This window comes from Eriocheir sinensis, chromosome 48 (genome assembly GCF_024679095.1).
Source record: "Eriocheir sinensis breed Jianghai 21 chromosome 48, ASM2467909v1, whole genome shotgun sequence".
Lineage (NCBI taxonomy): Eukaryota > Metazoa > Arthropoda > Malacostraca > Decapoda > Varunidae > Eriocheir > Eriocheir sinensis.
The window spans coordinates 2,904,826-2,918,772 of record NC_066556.1 but is presented as its reverse complement, the minus strand read 5'-3'; the positions used below and the strand labels follow the sequence as shown (position 1 = coordinate 2,918,772).

The 13,947-nt window shown below is 45.0% G+C and overlaps 1 protein-coding gene across 1 annotated transcript in view; it reads right to left on the bottom strand.

The window, feature by feature from the left end:
• Positions 1-2,299: 2,299 nt before the first annotated feature.
• Positions 2,300-13,947, bottom strand: part of LOC126981463 (PDF receptor-like) — a 169,819-nt gene continuing 158,171 nt past the window's right edge. Inside the window, exon 13 of the mRNA XM_050832527.1 lies at positions 2,300-7,937. Within this exon, the coding sequence (XP_050688484.1) occupies positions 7,925-7,937 (13 nt within the window). The 3' untranslated portion in view covers positions 2,300-7,924. The remainder of the gene's footprint in view (positions 7,938-13,947) is intronic.

Here is a 13,947-nt window from a genome sequence, read left to right as displayed (position 1 = left end):
GGAAAGAGGCCGTGGCCGTTTTTTTGCTATTTTGAAATGTGTGTTCCCGCTTACGGACATCTGAGAGGAACATACATACATACATACTAACAAGTCCCTTTATTATTGGCTCACTATGCTGTACATGTATATACACGCGTGCTGCTGTGCTAAAGTGATTAGACGTACAGGAGTGAAGGGGAGCGGAGAACAGTCGTGTGGGTGGGTCGGGGACGAGGTCGATGTGAGAAGCGAGTGTCTGGACGAGTATGGCGAGGCGGCAAACACCGGGCGGCAGGGACTGAGGGGAGGGAACTGGGTAGGCTGAGGGAGGAGGAGGTGGGACAACGTAGGTAAGTTAATTACGGAAGGTAGATAGGCCGTGATGATGAAGAGGTATGGTGGTAAGAGAGAGAGAGAGAGAGAGAGAGAGAGAGAGAGAGAGAGAGAGATGGAAATAACACTCCATCCCCAATATAGCAAAAAACAACAAGAAAGTTTCATATAAATGCCTGAAGAAATAGACCTTATATGATAACGAAAAAAAAAAAGGTTCATCATATAATTGCTTGTTGGAATGACCCACAGTTCCATCAGTCAACTCAGGGAAAGGAAACACCCAACAGACGCAAAAGAAGGAAAGCTTAAGAATCAGGACACTGTAAAAATTAAAGGGAAAACGGACAAGCAATACAAGCGAGGGAAGCAGGACTGACATCACCTCATAAACTCACCTTAGTATACCAGAAAACACTTAACTTGATGGACGCTGGGAACTTACCGCAGAGCCACTTTGATATTCCCTGCTCACAATAATCCTTCATAAGCGTTGGATCATCCCCTGCGTCCTTGCCGTGTTCCTGCAGCGGCGCCCAACCGCGAAGCAAAATTATTAAGTGAGGATTATACCCCGACAGCCTGTTCTCATGTAGGTTGGCTTTAGAGTGGAATATTTCTTTGTTGTCTTCCTTGGCCATTATGTGTGTGTGGGGGGAATTGTGTATGTGTGTGTGTGTGTGTGTGTGTGTGGTCCATGCCCCTCTTTCCGCTCCCCAGTTACTGGCCTTTTAATACTCTATGGCATTCAGTATATTAGCTATAGATTGGTTCATTAATGCTTAAAATATTGGCTCTATTAAATGCATATTAGATATGTAATACTTGAAAAAAAATATTGTTTAGAGTGAGGGCTAGCAGAGGTGTGGCCTAACAGTTTTATCTTCTCTTTTGAACCTGTTGAAACCATTACTCATGTGTTTATTGCATAGTATCAAAGGGGAATTAGTAAAACATCTTGCATACGTTTCTATATATTTATTTGGCAATATAAATCCATTACTGTATATTCTGCTTAAGAAACAAAGCAATGGCAAGGTATTCGCACGCGGATAATACATATTTTTTTTTATTAACTATTTTCTTACACCTGTGCCAATATCATTCGTACTCACCTGGCAACCTTACTTTCCCCACACGCTCGTCCACACCTGTCCGACGCACAAGCCTACACACGCCTCACCTGGCTCGCCTCGCTCACATTTTCTTCACACGCTCGTCATGTGCATGCTTCCTTCTAATAATATTTTTCTTGTTTTTTTTTTTCACCTGCATAAAGTTTCTATTATATTTTGCATAATACTCCATTGAAACATATACATATCTAGTAAGCAGACTTCTAGGGTCATCGGTTGAGCCTTTAACGTATACATGGTAGAAGGAATCCGATTTGAAGTTTCTTATGATTATTCTTAACCTTAGTATTGTCTTGTCGTCACTTGGTGCATATATATTATTTGAAGCACGGCGAGTCGAGTCCATTATTCCGTCTCCTTTAGTCTGCTATTTTTAGTCTCTGGTCTCTGGTAATGAAGTTTATGCTGTCAGTTGAGATTTTAATTCCAAGCGGTCTAAGTTTTAAGGTAATTTTTCAGAGCTATGGTAATACAGTTCCCGTAATGATGTTCCCGTGTTAATGAAGCTTCCCTAATGTAATACAGTTTTTTGTTTTTCCAGTCAGAGTTTAGACAAGTCATTAACACTTCTAAGTCTGTTGTTCACTGTTTTCTTCTTCACCCGGCGGTTGTAAGTCAAGGGGAGAGGGGATCCGTGTGGTGCTTGTCGGTGCTTGCTTCATGCGCCGCCACCCACCACAGAGGCGCCTAGTCAGCGGCCACACTCTCGCCCAGTCGCGATGTTTGCTTCTCACGCCGCGACTGGGAAGGAGTGAGGTGATGACTGTCCTGCTTCCCTCGCTTGTATTGCTCGTCCGTTTTCGCGTTTGTTTTTACAGTTTCATAATTATTAAACTTTCCTTCGGGTATTCTGTGTTTCCTTTCCCGTTGGTTTCCGTAGATTTTTATTGTCTGTTTTTTTCTGCTTTTGTTGGCTGTCCTGGTTCCCTTCTGATTCCTTTGTTGTGCATGCTATCTTTTCTCTTGTTCTTTTTTTTTTACATCGGCTGGTTCTTTATTTTCTTTTTCTTGGCTATTCTTTGTTTTTCTTTTTGTCACCTGTTTCCTTTCTGATTCCTTTGTTACGTATGCCATCTTTCCTTTCTCTTTTTTTTTTCTCTTGCCTCGGCTGGTCCTGTTTTTCCGGAAGTTTTTGCCTGCGTGGGAATGATTGAATATTGGAGGAAGGCTGGCAGGTGGAAATCCTGTTTTTATTCTTCTTTTGCAATGGTCGGTAATGTGTTCACGTGTGTGTGTGTGTGTGTGTGTGTGTGTGTGTGTGTGTGTGTGTGTGTGACGTAAAGGGGGTAATATCCTGTCATATCTCTGTATATATATTAGGTGTAAGTATGTTATGGATGTATTTATGTATGTGTGGACGTCACTCTTGACAGCGAGCTCGCGATAACGTTCTCTCTCTCTCTCTCTCTCTCTCTCTCTCTCTCTCTCTCTCTCTCTCTCTCTCTCTCTCTCTCCCCCGAAGTAATACCAGTGAAACATCTTATAGTGTCTTCTCTTTTGTGTTGAGTGTACTATTTCTTTTTGTATTTTTTGAGTTTTTATTTTATTAGTTTTATCTTCCTTTCGTCTTTCTTTTGTCATTTTTTCTTTTTCTTCCTCTTTCTCATTCTCTTGCCTTTTTTCCATCTCATCCTCCTCCGCTTCTTTCTCATGATCCCTTCTACTTTCCAGCCTTTCTTTCTTTTCTCTTTCGTTGTTGTTTTTTTATTAGAGTTTTTTTTTTATTTAGTTTTATCTTTCCCTTGTTTTTCCTCTTTTTTTTTCCCCTCCTCCTCTTCCTCCTCCTTTAACCCTTCTTCCATCTCCTCCTCCTCCTCCTCTTCCTTCCCATGCTCCCTTCTCCCATTTTCTTTCTCTCCACAGACACGTACACACACACTCGCTTCCTTCCTTGACTTATGAGTTATTGAGTTATGAAATATGAGGGAAAAAGTTTCCCACACATTCCTTGAAAAAATTTCTCCATGTTAGGTATATATATGTGTGTGTGTGTGTGTGTGTGTGTGTGTGTGTGTGTGTGTGTGCGCCTGGTGATCGACTGGGAAGATTTTGCTTTCATTACGGCTTATCCGAACTCCAGCGAGGTAATATTAGGGCCTCTGAGTAGGAGGGGTGGGGTGGGGTGGGCGCACAGAATATCCCACAGCCTTTTGTTTCAGGGGGGAGCGAGGGGTGGTGGTGTAGGGGGGATGGAGGGAGGGGTCGTTGGATGTATGTGGTAAGAGGGTGGTAGTGGTGTGTGTGTGTGTGTGTGTGTGTGTGTGTGTGTGTGTGTGTGTGTGTGTGTGTGTGACTTCCCTTCGGTTTTCACTTTTAGTCTTATTTTCTTCGATCATTTCTTGCTTTTTTTCGTGATTTTGGAATTTTTTGTTATATATTTATTTCTCTACTTGATTTCCCAGTAATTTTCCTTCGTCTCATATTTTCTTAGGTCATGTTAGTCAGTTTTCTTCCTAATAATTGAGTATGTCGAATGATCTTACTTCCCCCTCCCCCCCTTTTTTTTTACTTTTCACTTCGTTTATCTTCACCTCGCTTCCTCCTTTTTTTATTTAGTTAATCCTTACGCAATGCCTAGTGTGGGGAGGAGTGATTTAGCCTCCGGGCATGTCTGGCAACCGCGACCTCAGTTATGGATCCCAGGAAAACTCATTAAAAACAGTAACCACGTGCAGTTTTTCATCCCTCTTTAACAATTTGTCTTCATTTTCAATTACTTCACATGATTATTTTTCTTCTTATGTATTGTTCTTGGTCTTTTTCGTTTCCTTTTCTTTCTTCCTCTTCTTTATTTTTTCTTCATCTTTTTCTTCTTCTTCTTCAATTTCCTCTTCTTCTTCATCTATTACATGTTCTTTTATTTGTTTGTTGTTTATGATCACTTTAGCCTTGATGGAGCTAGGATATCCTCTGAGCGTGTGTCCAGGCAGAATAATCACTTCTCACTAGCTTCTCGCAACATTTCGCTGCCGATAATTTCGTTCTGCTCTCAACTAACACTTCAACATTTCACACATTTCACGCATTGGCCACTTCACGCGTGTTTAAAAGTCTTTCCTCTCTTTTCGTTCCCATTCTTACTGCATTTAGAACACTCACTCAGCCTTGCGTTTTTTGCATTTCCAGGCAGTTATTATTATATTGTTGTGGCTTTACAGGGTTACAGGAATTTCAGCGTCCCAATGGCTGTGTTACAAAATGACTGCTAGTGGAAATACTTTATTTTTTTAGTGGAAACAGACAGATTGACAAGGGAAAAGATTGTTCAGGTAGAGAGTAACGTTGAGCTGCCGTATGTTATTGATTTTAGGACCAAGTTTTTTTGCTATCTTTGAATATAAAAAAAGAATGACTGGTTAGGTAGAGCGCTTTGTCATTTTGGTGACGAGTTACTTGGGCAAAGAGGTAAAAATGCATCATGGCTACATGAAGCCCACTGTGGTTATCGCAATATAAAAAAAAAAGTCTTCAGGATAGGATAAAGAACTCTGTGAATACGTTATTTGAAAAAGGCGGTATGGAGGATTGTCCCTGGTGGGGATGAAGGTGGGGGTAGGGTGAGGGTGATGGGGTGGGTAGGTAGGGGGGAACGAGGAGCAGGGGGCAGGTGAGGGGCTCATAAATTCATCATTCAGCACCTGTCTCCCAGTTGGCGCTCAACAAGAAATTTATAACTGGTCATCGTGGGATGCGGATGGTATTACGGGGGGCGGGACGGGCAGGGGAAGGGAGCGAGGCTGTGGATGGCTGACGTATGAGTATGGAAAATAGTTGAATGATGTACAAAAAATGCTCTTACTCTTTTTCCCGCCACAAAAATGATTGTAAGAAAAACGGAGATAGTTCTAACTTACCTCTATCATATCGTCTCTTCATAAGTTTATGTTCACACACATGATTACATTTATGGTAACATGATAATGCTTGTAATGATAGTAATAATAATAATTATAATAATAATATTAATAATAATAATGATAATAATCATAGTAATATGTTCATTTCAATCCTAACCACATGGTTGGGTCACTCGAGGGCACACTACATAAAAAAAGTTGAACCTGACACACCCTTAATAAAATGCTTCATATAAAAAATATACATCGTTCAACATGGCCGGTGGGCGACTTCCCTTGAGGGGCACCATGCAGTCCTCCCGCCAGCGCTGGGGCCTCGGCCGCCTCCTGGTGGTGGTGGTGGTAGTAGTGATAGGTAGTCTCCTTGCGGCCGCGTTCCTCGGTCCAGGCTGTGGCTCGTGGCGGCCAAGGCTCAGAAGTCTGCGCTTTGCTTTCTCCTTAGCTTCTACAAATGCTGGTTCAAGTCACTGTTTTTTGTTTAAATTTACGGGTTAACGTTACCTTAAATGTAAAGGTATAGAATGCCATTCAGGAATATATCTGGATCTTTCTTATACATCTAAGATTAACAATTAAATGCTCTTAGTGCCATGCTCTCCAATGCTCCTATCACAGTTTGTACTTATCGAAAACACAGCTTACCTGCTACAGTCATAACGTTATAGTCAGACTACTACCGGTCTAGGGTAGCTACAAGCGGGTGTACACTAACGGAGAGGGACAGAGGCTACGGGGACTGGAGTAACGGGGTTGAGGTAAGTGTTATCACATTATCAGGTTGCGGGTCGAGTAGCCTCTTGCCAGCTTTGCCATGGTGTTCCAGAGGCTTGACGTCCCTGCCGTGGCAACAGGGAGGAGCTGCTTCTTTCTGTGATAAATTTCTCACGAGTAGCGGAAAACGCCGTGGAGGCTGTGCTGGCCCTGCTCGTGCCTCGTGGCCGTTCTCCCTTGATGGGTCCAAGGTCGCGGGTGTACTGACACGATAGTATTATTGAACACCCCGTCTCGCCTGAAGGGAGAGGGTGTCGTGCCCCGTATGTAACGGAGCCTCTCGCCAGCGTACTAAGAGCCCTCCAGTCTCCAAAGGACTCCTGTAGTCCCTTCCGGCGGGATGGTGCAGGGCCCTGGGTCCTCGCCATCTTCCCTCACACCGGCACCGCTCAGGGGAGTGATGGAGTGTGGCCCTCCAGGAAGGGTTCACATGGGTCTTGTTCTACCACCGCTTGTGTGGGTGGTCGACCTGAACTTGGATTTTCTTGGTTACACCAGAGTTCCGGAAGGCCGCGACATGGATTATGAGCTTAAGCATCAGTAATTTTTGTTTTTGTGTAAGCATTGTAGTGGCAGCCTTGTAAAGCCAAAATAAAAGATGATGAACAAAGTGTAAATCCACTAAAAGGTTTGTGGTACTTCGTCAGCCGGAGTGCAAGCTGCTGTTCCCCTCGCGGGTATGCAAAGACGCTAAATAAAACATGTGTATGTAAAGCTTAACTACCAAGACTTAACCTAATATTATCAAGGCTCGAGTGGTCTGAGTGTAAGTACGGAACAGTCGGGGCGCGAGCTGTGAGGGCGACTCCTGTCTGCGTGGGGAGGCTCGGGTCTCCTGATGGAGAGGGCGCGGCAGTGGGCGGCGGGCAGCGTTTCCTTAGCTCGGTGACGTAACAGCGGCAGGTGGGTCTCCTCTCCCACCTGCTGCGTATATGGTGGGCGGCACCGAGCGGGAGGCGCCGGCAGAACAAGGGCTGGGGTGATGGATGGAGCGAGACGACGCTAGCAGGACGTGGTCATGATTACCTCCATCTCGGAGTGGGGGTCGGAACAGCCCGACTCTGACGACGCCTCATCATCGTCCTCCCGGCCTTCGTCCTCTTTCTCCTGCATCTCGTCGTCTCGCTCCCCGTCTGGCGTGACATCCCGCGCGGTGATGGCCTGACAGGACTTGCAGTGCACCATTGTGGAGCAGCCCTTCGGCGCTGACCCAGCCGAGGCGTTATTCCTACAAGTCATGTCGTCCCCTGTAAGCGGCTGCCCACCGAAGACGCCGAAGTGGCTCCTTGATGGGCCATTACTTAGTCTGCTGTCCTGCTCCTGCTGGTGGAGCGAGGGCTTTTTGGCGACTCGGAGGGAGTATGTCCTGTAAGGCCTGAGAGTCTTGAGCAGGATGCCCTCCTGTCCCTCCCGCCCGTCCTCCATGAGTCTGAGCGGCGTGGCAGAGGTGTCGTTGAAACTGTAATCCGGGCCGTTCTCGGCTTCCGGCTCCTCGTGGCGGGATTTAGTGCATTCCAACTGTGCCTCCGGTAGGCTGAAATGGCTTTGCTGACGGGAGCAGTTGAGTGCCGCCTGCGACCTGTCTGAGGACACCATGCCGTCAGTGGTGTCGAGGTCAGCCTCGGGTGCTAGTTGGTATGTGTTGGAAGGGGTGGTGGTAGACTCTGCGAAGGAGTGGTCGTTGCGGGTGGCATGGAGGGTGGCCGGGGTGGTGTGAGCGGTGCCAGCGCCCTCCCTCCGTCCCGTGCTAAACGTAGACTGGTCGTGGGATCGCTTCTTTCGCGCGTGGTGTGATGAGGGCCCCCTTCCTCCCCGCCTCGGGCAGCCTGGGAGCCGCCCCAACTGTCATAAGTACGGCCTGGGGGGGAAGGCAAGACGTTAGTGAGAGGGAAGGGAACAAGCGGGAGGAAATGGGAACAAGGGACCCTTATTCTTTGTTATTTTAAGGAACAAATTATGGACTAATGCACCTCGACAGTATTGTTTATATATGTCATAGCCTTTGGAGAAAAATCTGAGTTATGGATATAATTACACACTTCATCATAACTGCTGTAACGCCTGAGCTGCCGCCCCGCAGCTGTGTATCCTGCCACGTGGGCATTGTTTGAACGTGGAGACAGTACTTCACCTTTACTCTAGAGTACTGGGGAAGGGAGGAGGGAGGGAGGGAAGAGGGAGGGAACAAAGCACTCGACTCATCTTGACATTTTGATCACCACAAGTAGAGCTTCTGTTGAAACGAGAGAGAGAGAGAGAGAGAGAGAGAGAGAGAGAGAGAGAGAGAGAGAGAGAGAGAGAGAGAGAGAGAGAGAGAGAATTTTCCTTAAAAGCTCACTAGCCCAGCCGTCCATACATAAAAACAGAAGGTCGAAACAAAGGGAAGCCAGACGTATTGGACTCTTCCTCCGCTGCCCACTCACACAATTAAGCCTCTGTCTGCTCCCCGTCGCTCGTTTCCATCTAGTTTTACTTTTCCGCGGCAGTAAAAAAGAATTAAAGTGAAATCAAAGTTTTCTCGAGGGAAATCTTGTCCTTTTGGCTGATACGTCTTAACTGTCCAGCTCAGGCGAATAGGCTTCAGGTTTTACTGGGAAAAAATGCAGAACTTAGCGACATTTAAAACAAAAAAGTTTTGGTTACTTTGTTTAGGGATGTGGAAATGTTATCGGCGTGTGTGAGTGGTCTTGATTTGATAGATATATTACTGATGATAGATAAAGGAAATATAGGAGGTAGGGAAGGTAGGTAAAGTGCCTGAATGGAAAAAGATTGGAAAAAAAGGAAGGGAAAAAGGGAGGGGTGATGTGATGTGAATACGAATAATGATTTTGAGCAGTGATATAATTATGATGGTTCAGGTCTGATTTGTAGTAACAGTGTAGAAAATAGTGACTTTATGAATGTTATTTTTTTCGCGTCTTTGTATTTGCTATTGTTGCCTCCTATTACGGTTAGTTTCTTTTGAGTAATATCTTTTCTTATCTTAGTAGTTTGATTAAGCCCTCCTACTCCGCCTATTTTACTCTCTCTCTCTCTCTCCCCTTTTGTGCGCCGCTCCTCCTATTTCGTTTGGTCACTTTGGGGAATAAAGTTTCTCTGATCTGCATTTTCCTTTTTCTATTGTACCCTTTCTCCCCTCCATCTTTCAAGTCTCACTGTCTTTTTTATTTAATTTTTCCTACTTTCTCCCTTTATCCATGTTGCAACCGCGTTCCTGTCCACGTCTGTTTCCATATCTATCTATCTATCTATTCTAATCTATCTATCCCTTTATCTATATATCTGTGGACGTTTGTTTTGCATCTGTATCCCTGTCTGTCTATCTTTATTTCTTTAACATTGTGTCAGTGTGTGTGTGTGTGTGTGTGTGTGTGTGTGTGTGTGTCAAGAGTCCAGCACCTCCATTTCCTAGTCCCTCCTTCCTCTCAATATTTACATCCCAAGAAGCTTCATATTGCTCTGGTCCGGTCCGTACTCGCAGTCCACTTCAACAGATGGAAAAAGTTGTCCAATAAGTTAGTCGTCAAAGCTGTGCCGCAAACTATTGAGAACCGATACCGCCGTCCCCAAAGTCAAAGTGATGGATTTATGGCTGGGAAAGGGGTGTCTTGCGTGCGTGTGAGTGTGTAGGGGAGAAGGGTTGTGTGGAAGAGTAAATGGGAAGTGAAAGGAGGAAGTTGATGACATGCTAAAGGGGCTGAAACTAGACTAGACGACGAGAATTGATAACAAATATATTATGATAAAAGACAGAATTATTGATTGTAATGAAACTGTGTGGTAAACGTAACATAACACAGCGCTACCACTCGGATTTTTCAGTCACCGCCGAGTGGCTTAAAACTACCCACATGCTGTCCTGAAGACCACCCATCAACTCGGACTCTAGAGGAAGCCGTCCAAGCGAATCAAGAACGAGTTCCGGGGGGCAGCATGAGCTACTGCAAGATGGCGCCACTATAAACACTCGCCTGCGCCAGAACGGGCTGGGCCGACCATCAGGCCCCACCAGGAAGATGCCTACCATCGCAATAGGCAACAACGTTAAAAAAAAAAAGAATAATGAGAACAAAGTAAAAAGAAATGGATGGACACACTGGAGAGGGATGATGAAGGGAACAAACTCGATCGATGAATGAGATGAGAAAAGAAGATGGTGAGGGAGACCGGGGATTAACAGTACAATAAAAAAAAGGCACACGGAGATAACATTGAAGGGCACGCAACGGACAGGTGAACGGGGGAAGGGACAGACAGGTGGGACAGGAAACTAAGGGTCGAGTCGTGTCTAATCTTCTCAAGGAATGGTACCTGTCGGATTTACGCTCCCTTCCTCCCCTCCTCCTTCTTTCCTCCCCTCCCAATCTATCCCTCCAGGCACTTGCCCTCCCTTCCCTCCCTTTTTTTCTTTTCCTTTTTTCCCATCTTTTCCCTCCAGGTACTTCTGTACATTCCCTACCTGCTTTTATTTCCTCCCTCGTTCCCTCCCTCCTTACCTTTTGTTCGCTTTCCTCCCTGACCTCGCCACCTCCATCCCAGTCGCCCCTCACCGTTCCCAGTTATCTCTCCTCCTCCTCCTCTTCTTTTTCTTGTTTTCCATTTCTGCCTACCGTCGTCCTGTCTGGCTTCCTTCCCTAACTCATTTTCCTGCCCATCTTGCCTTCTCTCTCTCTCTCTCTCTCTCTCTCTCTCTCTCTCTCTCTCTCTCTCTCTCTCTCTCTCTCTCTCTCTCTCTCTCTCTCTCTCTCGCTTATATAACGTTCTTTACGCAACATTCCTTCCTCTATTTTCCGCCCACATCTACTATTTTCTTCTCTGTCACTCACTATTTTTGGAAGTTTCTCTGAAGATAGTGTCCGTTCTTCCCTCCACTTCTAATTTGAGCCATTCAGGAGAAATTTGTTATGGCCATTTCAGTCCATCTGGTGTGAGCTTTTTATGTGCCGTGTTGTCCATGTGTGTGTGTGTGTGTGTGTGTGTGTGTGTGTGTGTGTGTAATTGTAGCGCAACACTCTACAAAATGATGGAGGTGCACACATTTCCGAATCAGGAAGGAGAAACACATTAAAACCTTACTTATTTTCTAAAGCCTCTACGCCTGGGGAGGAATGCTTATGTGTTGTGTACTACGTTAGAAGGGTAAAGCTGGTGTTGTTGTTGTTGTTCTTCTCCTTCTTCTTCTTATTATTATTGTTATCATTATTATCACTACTACTACTATCACTACTACTACTACTACTACTATCACTACTACTGCTACTACTACTACTACTACTACTACTACTACTACTACTACTACTACTACTACTACCACCAAAAATATCTGCACCAGTACTGAATGTGCGTACGTGCGTGTTTGTCATACCTTTGATATCCTCCTATTAGGGATTAATGAGTCGACATAGACAATAGATTAGAACCAGGATTGCTAAGTATACTGTTATGATATGTATTGAGGTACTATGGGTTTGTGTGTCTGTGTGTATAGATGTACTATGTATGTATGTATGTAAATATGTTTGATCAAGAAGTTAGGTTGGCATGAATATATTTATATGCAATCGTAGTCAGTTTGTGTCGGCTTATATTATAGTATGTTCTGCTTAAATCAACAAGCTTCCTGGGGTGAGGGAATAAGGGTCAAGTTGCGATGTCTATTTCTATCCCAGTGTTGGTAAAGGATTTCTGTGTTTGTACATGATTAGCGGCGGTCAGGCGGGTGGGCGGGGGCTTCACAGGTGGAGGTAATGCTAATGATCTCCAAATAGACGCTCGGTTACAAGAGTATTAGATTGTACGTGATAGGATTTGTGGATTAGAACGGTGGAAGGGTATCTTTGCGTGCGTGTGTGTGTGTGTGTGTGTGTGTGTATGGTTCGTGGCAGTAGTAATCCTGTTAAATTTTAGAGTGCGAATTATGGGAGGAATTTGTGTTTCTGCTTCTTTGAATTTGACCATCTGTGTGGGTGGGTGTATGTAGGTGTGGGTCAGGATATGGGTGGGACAGTATAGGTGGGGGTTGTTATGAGGCCTGAAAGTGTACCGGGGAGTGATTTAAGAGAAGCATTTCGTGGTGGGGACGGATTATATATACAGAGCCGAGTCGCCGTTACGTGTGTTGGTTATGTTATACTCGGGAAGGGAGGGACGAAACTGTACGGGACTGAGCTGATGACAAATGATAGTGGTCGCTGTGGTCGTAAATAGACAGAGACGAAAATGGCTAAGGTAGGATGTAGTGGTAGTGGTGGTAGTGGTAGTAGTAGAAGGGGTGGTAGAAGCGTGGTCGTTGGATCTGAAGCCACGATGTCAGCAAGGGAAGCTCATTGTGGTCTGGGAGGCTTCGTGATCACAGCGATAGAACATGTAGGCTATCCCTCCCTTGTCCCTCACCTACATCCCCTCACCCTCCTCCTCTTCCTCGTCCTTCTTCTCGTGTTTGTCGTATTATTCCCGGTTGTTTATCATTTCTTTACCTTTCGTTTTCCAGATTCTTTTTCTCTCCTCTTTTCTGACCGAATACTTCTACGCCTGCTACTCCTGCTACTCCACGTCTGCCTTCCCACTTTCTCCTCCTCCTCCTCCTCCTCCGCCTACTTGACCTCCTCCAGCGTTCAAGGACACCGCCTATGCAGGAAGGTAGCGGAAGTGATATTTATATCCAAATTGTGGACGACAGACGAGTGAAGTGTAAATGAAGAGAGAGAGAGAGAGAGAGAGAGAGAGAGAGAGAGAGAGAGAGAGAGAGAGAGAGAGAGAGAGAGAGAGAGAGAGAGAGAGAGAGAGAGAATGTGACATACTCATTTATATATTTATGCCCCACTCTTTGTTGACATTTTTCCCCGGTAATGTGTTAAAGTTTACATAAATATGGAGTGAGTCGTGATGCCATATTTGTTCAAACCTTTTTTTTCCTTTTAAATCGTGAACATAATGGCAATAGATAAATGTATGGAGATGTTTTGTAGCCCGAGTGTTTATACTATTAATTCGGGGGGATTCTGGAGCTGCCCTGTGTAGGCCACCCGGCCTCTTGCAGTTTCCCTATGTTCTTATGTTCTTATGCAGGTAAATGAACTCACCTGTTTAATACAACCTGTCATACATGAGGTATATATTGTATGTGTCTGTATGTGTGTGTGTGTGTGTGTGTGTGTGTGAGAGAGAGAGAGAGAGAGAGAGAGAGAGAGAGAGAGAGAGAGAGAGAGAGAGTTAGTTTACCCAGGTGCTATGCTTTACCAGATTGAATCCGCTAATGATACCAAAATAATCCCCCAAGTGAGGAGATTAATATTACCTGTTCAAGCTGATGGGAGAGAAGAAGGAGATGCTGATGGAGGTGTAGAGGAAGCGATATAAGGGGGACGTGATTGGGGTAATAATTGAGGGATTAATCGGGGGATAGGGACGAGGACGAGACGGTGAGGGGTGAGGGAGAAAAATGGAAAGTAGTTAAAGAAAAAGGTGATTAGAGTTAGGGGAGAAGGGGTTACCAATATGGGGAGATAAGTGGAAATGATAGGCGAGAGGTGACAGGGGTAGATAAATGTGGTGGTAGGTTAGAGGAGGGGAGGTTAAATTAAGAAAATGTTTCGCTTATAGAAAATAAACGAGAGGAAGTAAGCTAAAGAGAAAGATGAGATGAATGAGGATGAGGATGAGGAGGAAATCTAAGAGAGAGAGAGAGAGAGAGAGAGAGAGAGAGAGAGAGAGAGAGAGAGAGAGAGAGAGAGAGAGAGAGAGAGAGAGAATATAAATAGACATTTTCGTCTTGAAGGGAAAAGAAGAGGAACTACTTTTCTAATTTGTAACTTTTCTAAATCCCACCCCCTCCCCCTTCCCCACCCCTTCCCTCACCCATACCC